At 40.9% G+C, this 13,218-nt stretch overlaps 1 protein-coding gene across 2 annotated transcripts; it reads right to left on the reverse strand.

The window, feature by feature from the left end:
* Positions 1–338: 338 nt before the first annotated feature.
* On the reverse strand, positions 339–5,769 carry LOC4331498 (uncharacterized). Of its 2 annotated transcripts, none has more exons than XM_026024310.2 (6): positions 5,356–5,769; positions 5,058–5,134; positions 4,894–4,930; positions 3,679–3,841; positions 1,332–1,728; positions 339–824 (listed from the first exon to the last, which is right to left on the reverse strand). In XM_026024310.2, exons 1-6 carry the CDS (start codon positions 5,507–5,509, stop codon positions 510–512), a joined length of 1,143 nt encoding a protein of 380 aa, XP_025880095.1. In that variant the 5' UTR covers positions 5,510–5,769; the 3' UTR covers positions 339–509. The 2 variants fall into 2 exon arrangements, with proteins under 2 accessions (XP_025880095.1, XP_025880094.1); XM_026024309.2 differs by having other exon boundaries at positions 1,332–1,734.
* Between the last annotated feature and the right edge of the window lie 7,449 nt (positions 5,770–13,218).

A 13,218-nucleotide genomic window follows, 5' to 3' on the forward strand; every position in this document is an offset into this window, starting at 1 on the left:
ACCTGGTACAAATTTCCCCTGTATTTACAGTACACATGAAGAGAATGGAGAAGAACATGCCCACTAAATTTGGGCTCATAAAAGCTAGCCACAGACCTACGGTACTGAAGCTTGAATTTGCCACTTCAAAAAGGCTAAGCTGTTGCTTGGTGCCTTGGTTGCTTCCATTGAAGAAAGTTAAGGTGTGTTATTTCTGCCTGATCTCTTTTTTTTTTTTTGCGGGGAAATTTCTGCCTGATCTCTGTACGTATAACCGCATGAGGTGCAGAAATTCGGGGCATCGAGATTCGTGCTTTCTCCAGGATTGGTGAATAGCTAATCTGAATAAGAGGCCCATATGTGAAAGCAGCTCGCGGCCCAAGAGAAAAACTATATGAGCTGCCTGAATAAGAGGCCCATATATGAGCTGCCTTGTTGGGCCTAAAACTACATCAAAATCAGGCGACAAAACGGCCCACAAAGCCCACAAAGGCCCAAACATCTCACGCTGCCACGCACGCACGCACGCTCTACGAGTCAAGCGTGGAGAGCGACAAGTCGAGGCTGATCCGGCTTCCCGACGACGACGACGTCGTCGACGAGACCAGGCTGCCGCCGGCGCCGGCGCATCCCGTGTCCAACGCCAGCGAGAGCGAGAGCGAGCAGCCGTCGTCGTGCTCGCCGTCCGGCGCCACGCCGTTGTTGCTCGCGGCGGCGGCGGCGGCCGGTTCGAACCACACCGAGCGATACGACGACGAGGGGCGCGCCTCCGCGCGGCCGCCGCCGCCGCCGCCGCCGCAGCTCGCCGTTGGCGGCGCGACGCGGTGTGGGGCAAACGTGCCGACCTGCATGAACAGCGCCACGTGGTAATTAATCAGCGGTTAAAGTGAACTTTTACTGTTGATTTTTTTTTCCTTACGACAAAAAGGGAAAGGTAGGGACTATCCGGCTGTTCACTTCGAGCTTTTGTGACTTTTTGGAGTGATTGGAGGGAAGCAAGCTACTGTGAATGTTTTATGTGTCGCAAAGCTGCAGAGACTAGACATGAAAAAAAAAGAAAAGAAAAAGGCACTACCATGCATCACCAATTCACCATGGGTTTGTGCATGGCTGCATGTATGCACTGCACGAACGTCGACGCACACAAACACTTTAATTTGCAGGGGAACGGGCTAGCTACTGTGTTTGGACAGACTGAGACAGAGTAGTGGATTGATGATCCAATCCATCCATCCATACGATTTGTCCCTCTGAATCTCTGATCGATCACTAGTGAATCACATCCATGGATAGCCGAGAAAGACTACTACTAGTACTATTACTGGGAGTAGGATATGAGGAGGCCGGAGTACCTGAAAAGGGATGTTGTCATCGCTGCCGCAGCAGCAGGCAGCAGGAGGAGGAAGACGAGGAGGAGGAGGCCCCGATGTCACCACGAACCCCAAGAATTTCAGCTTGGAGGAAGAGCTGTACCGAGGTGCGGCGTAGCACTGTGATCCGCCATCGCCGCCGGCTGCTGCAGCAGCAGCGCCCGGCGGCATCGTCGTCGTCCTCTGGCTGCGTACATAGTAGCACTGCAGGCTCGTCGACGGTGACATGTCGCTCTCACGTATTCCATGGCCTCTGAGACGCAGCAGCTGCAGCTGGCTAATTCTGGGGCTCGTGCTCGCGTTCGCGTCGTCGTCTACCTCCTCCGGCCTCCCACCACGTCGTCGTCGCGTCTCCGTCGCAGATGCTGCGGCGTCGTCCCTGCAGCTGCGTACATTGGGCGCGGCAATGCGTGCGCGCGTGCCTGGTTCGTCAATATTCATGCCACTGCTGCAGGAGAGAGAGAGAGATAGAGGAAAAAGGGAATAGAAATGGGAAACATGCATGCGTGTGTGCAGCGTGCCAGCGTGCAAAACTAGTGTCGCACTAGTGACAAATGGGGCTAACTATGCATGCAGATCTAGTTTCAGTGTGACTGACTTTGTGTGTTCGAGATGTTTTTAACTTTCTATGGTGTTTGAGATGCCACTTTGTCCATTACTTTCTGCAACTTAATTTGTATTGGGATATAGTAGTATATGTGGAAGTACTTCAAATAACAAATCTGACGACATAATTCTCAAAAAGAAAATCTTGATGCTTTAAATTAGATTGGTGGACATATTCTAGGGTGTCAAGAAGTTCTATAATACCTAGTGCATTTTAGTTATGTAAAATTCACCAAAGGAAAAGAAGAATATAAGAAGCTCGTTCAATAAAACAATAATACGTTAGGCCCTGTTTGAGAGGCTTCTGACAGTTGTAATTTGTCTTATAAAAACCTATATCTTTCCAAACAGTATAGATACTCAGATTCTGAGTAACCAATAGCTACAAGATCTACAAAATGCACTAGAATCTATAAGCTAAAAAACTAAGCCCTTCTCATATTTTCATCAGCTGTATCTATGAATTTTAAGCTCCATCTAAATAATCATTGTGTTTTAAGGTTTCTAGTTATTTTAAATTGTACTAATGGGGTCCACAACTATAAATGCTCCTATAACAGAACAAAGTTTGTCAAAACATTCTAATAAAAGAACTAGTACCACTATATTCTTCTCAAAACATACCCGTGGATATAATACGAATTGCTTGTTATAGCCATGCAAACATCACGGCTTTGTTCACTTTATAGTCATTTTCAATCTTTCCAAAATTTATCATTGCCAAAATTTCAACAAGTTAGAAACATTAATTACCAAGATTTAGTAGGATAGGCTAATATAATGTAGTCAATTATCTAGGCATGACAAATATTTTATAACAAACTAAATTTTGTCACACAGTTGTCAATTTTATCAAATAATGATATGAGTTAAAATGACATAAATCTGAACAGGCCCCACATCAAGTAAGTATTACTATGTCCATTCTAAAATAATACAAGAATTTGTGGCTACACAAATGGATACAAGTAAGACATCCCTTTGCTTATTACTAGTAGCCTTTTTTTTTTCAAGTTTTTCACTTATCTAGAAATATTGATGGGATGCCTCAAGATGTTGCATCCTATAAAAAATCAACTTCTAACAACGTATATAGTTAGATATTTAGGGGGTGTTTACATCTAGGGGTGTAAAGTTTTGGCGTATCACATCGGGTATTATATAGGGTCTCGCATGGGGTATTTGGGCACTGGTAAAAAAACTAATTATAGAATCCGTCAGTAAACCGCGAGACGAATTTATTAAGCCTAAATAACTTGTCATTAGCAAATGTTTACTGTAGCACCACATTGTTAAATCATGGAGCAACTAGGCTTAAAAGATTCATCTCGTAAATTAGTCGCAATCTGTGTAATTAGTTATATTTTTAGCCTATATTTAATACTTCATGCAAGTGTTCAAACATTCGATGTGATAGTTTAATTCACACCAAACTTTCCCCAAACTTAACTTTCCATCACATCACATCACATCACATCTAAAATTTTTCTACTCACATAAACTCCTAACTTTTTTTTCCAAACTATCAACTTTCCTCAAACTTCTCCCTAATTTTAGGAACTAAACACAATCTAATTGAATATTTGAATTAGAGGGTAAAGTGAATGCAAAATGATGGTTTTAAACTGTTGACATTATTCGTGATAAGAATTGCTCATGATGTGACTGATGGCTCATAGATTGACAGAGCATAAACTGATTGCTCCAAATAAAGGGCAATGACCTTTTCAGTTGGAGGTGAAGCAGTGGCTCCTTTCTAGGCTTTGGGGAGTGGCAGCTGCAGCAAGGGACATCACACTCATCATGATCACACTGCTGCATATCAGTCCAAACTTCCACACCACCTCCATATGTGTGCTCCTGATCCACCTGTTGCACCTGTATCCCTGATCACAAGATTGGCAAAAGAAGAATGGTTTTAGGTGGTGTTTAGATCAGGGACTTAACTTTAGTCCATGTTTTTAGACACTAATTTAGAGTATTAAATATAGACTACTTACAAAACTAATTACATAAATAAAAGCTAATTCACGAGACAAATTTTTTAAACCTAATTAATCTATAATTAGAGAATGTTTACTGTAGCATCACATAGGCTAATCATGGATTAATTAGGCTCATTAGATTCGTCTCGCAAATTAGTCCAAGATTATGGATGAGTTTTATTAATAGTCTACGTTTAATATTTATAATTAATTTTCAAACATCCGATGTGATAGGGACTTAAAAGTTTTAGTCCCATCTAAACAGGGCCTTAGGTTTTTCTTTCCTTAGCTTTCCTCCTCTCATGGAGTACTGGAGTTACTAGTAGCAGCTGCATGCAGCATTAGGATAAAGGAACTAACACTGTATAGCCCAAAGAATTAGTATAAAAAATTTCAAAGAATTGTTATATTTTGAGAAGTGTGCCATCCATGCACACATGCATCTGCATACAAGCAAGTGTGCCCAACAGTTCTTCTTTAATGGCGAAATAAGGTGCTTAAGACCTTAACACTACTCTGACTAGCCTGTGATTAACAACCTTCAAGACTAGTAGCATCGACAAGAAAATGCATCTTCCTGCATTATGTATGCATCGGTGGTTAATAAGAATTGTGACTAACTGGGGTCTGTATATTCTTCACAGTTTTAGCAGTGAGGAATGTAGAGTACTGTAGTAGCTATATTTGGAGACTCTGCAGTTCAGGACCAACAAGATAGACACGTCTCGGGGAATATATCCTTTTTACTTCAAACTTTTGTTTGTTGAAAAAAGCAGAGCTCTGCCTGAACCATTCCTGGCAGGCAAAAATACCTATAGAAGTAGCTAGTCAAAGCCAACACATTGCAAAGCAAAGTTAAAAGAAAAAAACAAAAGAATGTACGTGTATAAAAGTATGTACGTAATGTTTATAATACATATATAAACATTCCAAGATCATTCAAAGCAAAGTACCTTGCATTCCAAGATCATTCCTCATGTTCCTGTACATCTGCTCCAAAGAACATAAAACAACATTAGTGATACTACTAAAAAGGAAGCAGGAGAAGCAACCGAAGAAGAAGACAAGTCACAAGGACATGAGACATATAAGGCCAACACTGATAATTAAACTACACCTGAAGATGGCTTTTGACATGAGATATGGTGAGTCCTCCCACTCCCATCAGCTGCAAAACTCGCTTCGGTGTAGCCTCTGCACATCACACCCACACACCAACATGAGAAAGATAAAAACCTCTGGTACTCATATGAAAATGGAGCTTAGAACTAGCTATAGAGAAGAAACATGCAAACAAATATATAGAACTAGAAAGAGAGTAGGAAAAGATGCAGATAAACCCCAAGCTAGTATGATCAAGACACATCACACATATGAGATGAGCTAGATGAGGATGAGGTCGACGAAGAACATACTGTCCTGGCCGCCGAGCTTGTGAATGGCATGGACGAAGCAGTGGTGCAGGTCAGGCGTCCAGCGTAGCCGCGGCACCTTGGATCGGTTGTACTGCCTGACGCCGCCGTTCCTCTCCCTGCCGCCGCCCACCATTGCCGCCCTCACCATGGTCATCTCTCACAACCTCTCGATCGATCGTTCGATCAACAGCACAATGTCAAGATCGACTTGCAGCGATCGATCAAACAAACAAACAAAACCAGCTATATGCTCATCATCGTCATCATCATCCAGGCAGCTAATTAAGCTAACCAGTCACTTCGCACATATATATATCACTTCACACACGAATGTATAACTGTGTATATAGTTGTTGTACACACACACGAGTGACCTGCAAACAGACAGCTAGCTAGCCCGGCTTATATAACGCTGCAGCTTCTCATCAACTTGTAGAGCTATAGAGAGAGAGAAGCTAGTGTTAAATTGAATGAGGTGTAGAGGAGGTTGCAGGGGCAATGGTGGGGAGAGGGGAGAGAAGAGCAGGAAGAGACAAAAGGTTGGAGACAAAGAAGGTGTTCAGATGCGGTCAGGGCATATGCCTCCCCGTAGGAGGGGATAATAATGAGATTGGAGCAGGGCTGTTGACCCGAGCCGAGATGAAGACACCGGGGAGCAAAGCATGCCAAGTTTTCCGCCTGTATTGCCACTGACATATGTACTGTATGCACCTGGCTTCTCTCCCCCCTCTGCCTGCCTTCCTGCCTGCTTTTGCTACCTGTAGGCACGAGCACCTTGAATTCATTTCATTTCATTGCACCACCATTCTGAATATTTCTGATCCCTCACCCTCACCCCAGCCAGCCTTGTTTTCTTCCTATCATGGGTCAGTTCCCCTCTCACTTGAGAATTACTAATTTAACCACTTGAGAGTAATTCAGTTTTGAATAGTGGCTTAATAGTTAATAACCAATACTTCCATCCGTTTTTAAATATTTGATATCATCGGTTACTACCATAAAATGGTTAGATTAGGATGTACGGAATTTTTATGCTTATGTCTAATAGGTATTGCACTATAGTACTCCCTCCGTCCCAAATTATAAGACGTTCTTATTTTTAGGAAAATTAAAGTCGATAACTTTTGATTAATAATCATAGCAAACATATCTACGCTAAGTATTATACATATTATATCACTAGATTTATATTTTAAAGTACTTTCGTATGATGCTAATTTCGTATTCATTTGGAACATAAAATAGAATAAATTAACGGTCAAAGTATATAATTAAAAATCGTGTAAAAATATAAGCCTTATAATTTGGGCTGGAGGGAGTAATATGTCATCTTTTTAGTTGTTTGTGTTTTAATTGTTTGAAACAATTGATTAATTGAATTATGTCCTTTCTTCTAAATTTTCCATGTAATAGTCAATCCTATAGTGATTTTTCATGCGGAATAATCAAACGGTAATTATTATATTTTTTTTCTATGTTTTGCACTTGCATTTACGATGAAATCCAGTGTTTTTTTCTAGTCCTACATCTTTTCAATTTTACATTTCAAAGGAGCTTGTAGCTGTTCTTTTTCAGTATATTTGCCAGGAGAAATCAGATAGCATGTGCATAAATAGGAAAGCATGTGTCCAATCCTGGGAAAAAAGGAATAAAGGCTCAATCTTGTCACCGGACGTCCCATACGTGTACGAGATATGAGTTGTGTTGAATGGGATGTGAAAAATTCCTAGCTAGCTCTCCCTGCATGCATGGACTATATACTGTACTCTCTGAAGAATTCTTCAGACCCTACCAAAATAAAGGTGTCTGTAGGACGCTGTGCAGTGCGTGGCTTCAAGGATTGGGCTTTGAATTTGGATTCAAAAAGTTGCCAATCTATTGCAAGAAAAGCTAATCGTAGATTTTTCTTTCCCTTTTTCATCTCGGGAAAACAAAAAGGCTAGTGATCTTTCGGAGACAGACGGAGTACAAGCTACTATCAAATAAAGTGCGAATTTTTCTTAAAAGTTTTTGTTTGAAATTTTTTTCCTTTGCATGCAACTTATATCAACAGGAACATGATGGAGATCAGGTAGGATCAGACGATCGATCATTACCTCGAATTAAGACGCAACTAACCAAATCTAACGACTGCATGGGCCGTACGATGCAGTCATGCAGCATAGTGATCACGATATATTCTTATCTCTTTCAGCGTTCTGACCGGGATCTCCCGTACTTAAAGGCGAGGTTAATTAATAATCCCGGGTGCAGAGAATCAGAGATGGCAGGTGCTGCATGCATGCCTGCTGATCCAATCCAAGGAGATCGATCGATGGATGGATCGGTAATATCGGTGATGAATCGAGCTCGCTAGAAAGCTTCAAAATGAATTTATTGACTGGTACCAACAGATGAATCATACATGCATGCAGTCGACAAAGGAACAATCATAAACAGATCAGCCATAAGGCATCAGGAATGGAAGCATGATAGCCTTTGAAAAATCTTCCATCAAGCTACCTAATAGGGCACCATATATATGTCACAATAATTAAGGACATCCTCAATATATATTTATTAAGTGAATAATAAGGTGGGATCAATAAACTACTAGGTTATAGTTGTTTGTACCGCTCACAACATGTAAAACAATGGTTGGGTAGAAAAGAGACAGAGGAGAGAGTTCAATGTTTTTTATTCCTATTACTAGGTAGTAGTGCTATTGTTTGTTATAGTTACTACCTCCTCTACTACCTACCTCCACAATGATAAAAATAAATAGTGAGTGACCTTACTATCCACTTTTCATCCATGTTGTGGATGTCCTAAGCACGCAGGGTCATTCGTAAAACTATGGGTCATATAAAACAAGAGTTTATATGTGTTCTGAAAACTAGAACTATACCAAATATACCCACCCATCTACTTAAGTAGTGACGGACTGGCCATGTAAAAAAATTGCCATACCAATCAAGTGAAATATGAAATCCTTATTGGCTGGAAAATCATGTCCATATCATTGTTACGAAGTATAGCTTTTTGAGGTAGCCATTATTGTCATGGAACGCTTATCGGAGCCGGAAAAAAGTTCTAGTTCTAGCCCAAATCAATGGTGTAGAAAGAGAGAAAATCGAAAAAAAAATTGATGTGAAGAGATCCTAAACATATTACAACGTACGTATTGGCATAGATATAAACATACTATAATTTTCGAGAACCTAAATTTAAGGATGATTTTCATTAGCTACAGCTACTTACGGTTCTTCAGCTAACAATCTCTATTTTTTTCTCAAGCATTTTAGATTCTTACTTCAGATTTTAAGGTTATTTGAGGTAACTCGAGATTCTGGGAAACAATTGATAGATAGCCATCCCGTGAGAATCTGATCGAAAAAAAATTAGGTTATCAACTTCTAGCTTCAATTTCATTTTGTGAATATATAATCAGATTTTCAGAATCTAGCTAATAATCTGGACCGCTGAATAAGAAAGAAAAAACATAGTTCTACTCGGGCACTACAAGGATTACTTCATATTAATATATACTTGTCTCCCTAGTTATACTTGAAGGGGGCATCCAAGGGTATCAATACAATACGCCTTATGAGGAGGGGACATGCCAAGTCAGAGAGGCAACACGCCAAGTCAGAATACAAGCCAATATAGACCCAGCCAAACCCAATGTAGAAGCCATAAAGGGATCTAGCTTAGAGACATCTCCAATCTTGTTGAGTTCATATTCTAGGAAGAAGACTACGCTAGCCATCTACTACGTGCGAGAGCTCCATGACGTCAAGCCGATAGAAAGTAGATTAGGTCATCTAAAATATTATGCTTATGTGATACTGAAATATAAAAACAATACCGGCTTCGGCCAACAGAAATAAGGTTATCTGTCAGTTAAGGGGTCGGAACCTGTATAAAACCTGTCTCTCGTCTCTTTATCTTAATCTCGCGTATATCCCAGTACCAACAATTCTCATACTCTATAATAACGTGGCATGATATCCACCCTCGAATTAATACTACTCGATCCGATCGATCTCAACAATTGAATTGTACTCCGGCTTTTCAAACTAAACAGGACAAAGAGTGTTGCGTATTTGAGTAAAGTGGGCATGTCCTTATGCAGTGATGTGTTCCAAAGGAGCGCGCATACACACGCGGGCACAGTAGCAGCTAGTGCAAGACGGAGGAGGCGGCCAGGGAACATGTACAGATACTGAGATACAGGAGGCAGCCAGCTACTGTGGGTGAGAGGAGGAGCTCAGCTCAGCCTCAGGCTCAGCCTCAGCGCCGCCATCATTGCATGCAGGGGAAACCAAGCGGATCATACGGCTCATCATGCCCCCTTCAACCCGGGGCTTTTGATCCTTTACGCATCCTCACCCAATGCCAATGCATGCCAATTTATATACCACTGGACTAGTGATATGATATGCTATTTTAATACGATAAATCTAGACACCCGTATTACATATAAGATACTAGATTGATTTATTTTAGGACGGAGGAGATATATCTTAGTTGTCAACTGTCTATAGCTTTGCCATATCACTTCAAGTACTCCCTACTACTAGTAGAGCAACGGGTCACCACACCATTCCCGAGTTGAAATCTGGGGGTCAACGGTTTGTCGTTTTTCTTAAAACCATTTTAAAACTGTTTGCTCCCGTAAAATCGGATTAAATTTTTGTTAAAATTTAGTTTGATTATTTTTAACTTGATTAGAAAAAAACCGAGCAGTTTGTGTTTCTTAAGTCGGTCTATGTAGCTAGTCAAGTTTCGCGAAACCGATTGTTAGCTAACTTCATACCCTCCTAGTAGGAGTAGACAGTTTCGTGCATCCTCATGGATATGTTAATAGTAGTAGATTGTATACGTGCAGTATATATATGTCTGTGGTATATATGTGTAGCATCGTGTAGGCTGTAGAGGATCTGGATGGGTGTACGGACGGCCGGGGAAAAAGGGGAGAGTTGAGTGAGTGCAGCGGTGGGGGCATCTGCATGCCCGGAGGTGTTTGCAAATAGAGCTGGGATTGACCGGCGCATGCCGTGGATGAGCACATAATTTGATTTCTCTTTCTCTCTGTCTCTATGGAGTCTGGACCAGCAGCAGCTGCAAGCTCGGCCGGCAAAGGCGTTCACGACGCACCCCTTTGGCCGACCCTTGAAAAACATCGACGGAGAAGACGCTGCCCACTGTGACAAACCCGTGACAATGCATGGTGCTAGCTAGGAAAGTATCAGGGCTGGATATTGCAGCAAAATTTGGATAGTCCACAAAAGCCTTTACCAAGGATGCATCATTTGTTTGGACATTAATTGGGTCATTGGCCCTTGGCCTTTGCTGTGGAAATTCCGGCAAGAAGAGAAGAAACAATCATAAGAGAGATGGGTTAATTACATCCTGAAATATACTAGTGTGTCGCTTGATAATGACAAGGCTAGCGAAGTGGTCTCCGTGAGACAAACTGTACATTTGTCATCTCAGCCCAATCAACAGTAGATTCAACAACCGGAGATGAGATGAGATGCAGAGAGTAGTTGCAATGTGGGCATGCATGCAGATGCAGCGCAGAGGGCTGGCTGGCATCATTGCACGGGGCCAGTGAGGAGGGGGGGATACTACTGCACACTCCGGTTTGTTTCCCGCGCTGCCCCCACGAGCATGATGATTCTGTCTCCCCTCAAAATTGCTTTTCCGTCTATCTCCTCCCAAAATGTCTATTTCCGCCGTTTCAAAATAAACTCATTTTTAATATTTATCCCAGAGTAGTAAGTTTTATCTCCTTATATAGTATCATCCCTTTGTCATCGAAGAATTTTATCATTTTAATACTTCTTACCTATCTCTCCAACAATATTTCTTTTCTACACGAGGATGATAGATATTTAGTACTATGTTTCTTCCATACTGATTTAAATATCAGTTAGGAGCTCTAATAAGAATGAACTTATCAAGGACAGAAAGAGTAATACTCCCCCTATCCCTCTATCCTAAAATAAATTTATTTTTTTACGCATCTCACATATACAAACACACACAAAAAAAGAGACTAGAATACTTACATTTTATCAAATCCTAATACAATTAATTTTTATAAAATAATCTACCCCAAATGTATTTATTCTTTATTTTCATGTTCTAATAAAATAATTATTTAAAAAATAAACTTATTTTAGGATAAATGAGAGGTTATTGTAGGATGGAGGATGTAGGGTAAACGTCGGGATGAGTTACTGTAGCTGGCTAGCCTGACTGGATGGCCGGGCCCTTGGAATGGAATAATATGTTGTGGTGCGTGTTTTCTCCTTGTCATCATCATTCCCCTGCCTGGGCCATGGCTAAACGCTACAACTACAACAGACTACTCAAAATTGCACGCATGCATGCATGCACAATCGCACATCTCGCTGCCTGCTTGCTGCTGCTGCTGCACGCGTCTTGTCCTACCCTCCGCTGCCGCTTGCCTCCCTCGCCGCAGGCAGCTGCCGCGTCCTTCTCTGATTGCAACGGGTCACCGTCCCCGCCGCGGCCGTCGTCGAGGGTGGCACGTATTGTAGTCGACCGCTGTTCCCATGTCAAAGGACGAACGCCGGTTGAGTACTTGAGATGAGATGTTGGCAATTTGGCATTGTAATTATTGCCAACAGGAAGAATCCAATGTCATTATCTCCTTGTCAACAGCAACGAGGGGAGAATTTGTAACACCAGCGCCGCATACATAGGAGATACTCCAGTATGATAGCGTCTTTTAGAGTCATCAACCATCCACAAGCGCCACCCAGAATTTTGTAAAGCTATAAACCCACTACAAGTTTTTTTTAGAAAAATAAAGTTCTATTGTATTTAGACAATTCTATTTAAAATAATATAATGTGACAATCTAACTATTAAATGAGGAATGATAAAGAAACCGATCTTGTAGTACGGAGTAGTTTCTACTAGGCGTAGCTCAAGACATAATGTGAGAGAAATAATGATTAATTATCATATTGAATTAGTAATGTTAGTGAGAGACTTGGAATTGTAGAGACTTAGCATACGTTTACGGGAGCTTTTAGCAAAAGCCAATTTTCCCAGAATTTTCAGTCCACATCCTCAGTATCTGTAGCTATAGAATTTATAAAATAAACTAACCGTAGAAGCTCAAACTCGCGAAACCCAAATTTTCAAAATTCTCAGAAGCATGCAAGCAGCTTAAACTCTCCCAAACAAAGCCTTACACTAGTTTCTACTCTCTCCGTCCTATTTTAAGCACAGCCATAAGTTTTTTTATCCAACTTTAATCATCCGTCTTATTTGAATTTTTGTTATGATTAGTATTTTTATTATTATTTGATGATAAAACATAAATAATACTTTATACTACATGATTTATGTTTTTTTATTATTTTTTTCAAAAAAAAAATTAAATAAGACGGACGATTAAATTTGAACACGGATACTCATAACTACGCCTAAAATAGGATGGAGGGAGTAGGTGACACTACCAGTAGTGGGGGAATTGCTCTTAGTTTTTAGTTGGTGATCCAAGTAGACAAAATAGGTTGTGACTTGGAGTATCAAAAAGATCGTTTGACTACGAAATCCCTATATACTTTTGGCCCTCATCAAGGCAGGTTCTGCAAAAGCAACCAGATCCCCATAATCCGGCCTGAAGAACACATAACCTAAGACTGGCCACGACTAAAGATAATTAGGTAAGCAATGGATCAACAAAACTAAAGCACAAACAACAACTGCAGTTCCTATGCTACACACAGTAGTGACAGAGCATATAAAAGGTTTCAGCCTATGAGCTTATGGAAGGATATGTTACTGGGAGACTGGGAGTAACTGGGTTGTTCTACTGAATTAAAGTAGCTCTTCATA

Source organism: Oryza sativa, chromosome 3 (genome assembly GCF_034140825.1).
Source record: "Oryza sativa Japonica Group chromosome 3, ASM3414082v1".
Lineage (NCBI taxonomy): Eukaryota > Viridiplantae > Streptophyta > Magnoliopsida > Poales > Poaceae > Oryza > Oryza sativa.

Coding starts and splice junctions, on each gene's coding strand:
- LOC4331498 (XM_026024309.2), bottom strand. CDS start 5,509: ATGACCATGGTGAGGGCGGCAATGGTGGGCGGCGGCAGGGAGAGGAAC. Junction 5,135..5,355: donor CAAGCTCGGCGGCCAGGACA/GTATGTTCTTCG, acceptor TGTGATGTGCAG/AGGCTACACCGAAGCGAGTT. Junction 3,842..4,893: donor GAATGATCTTGGAATGCAAG/GTACTTTGCTTT, acceptor TCTTGTGATCAG/GGATACAGGTGCAACAGGTG.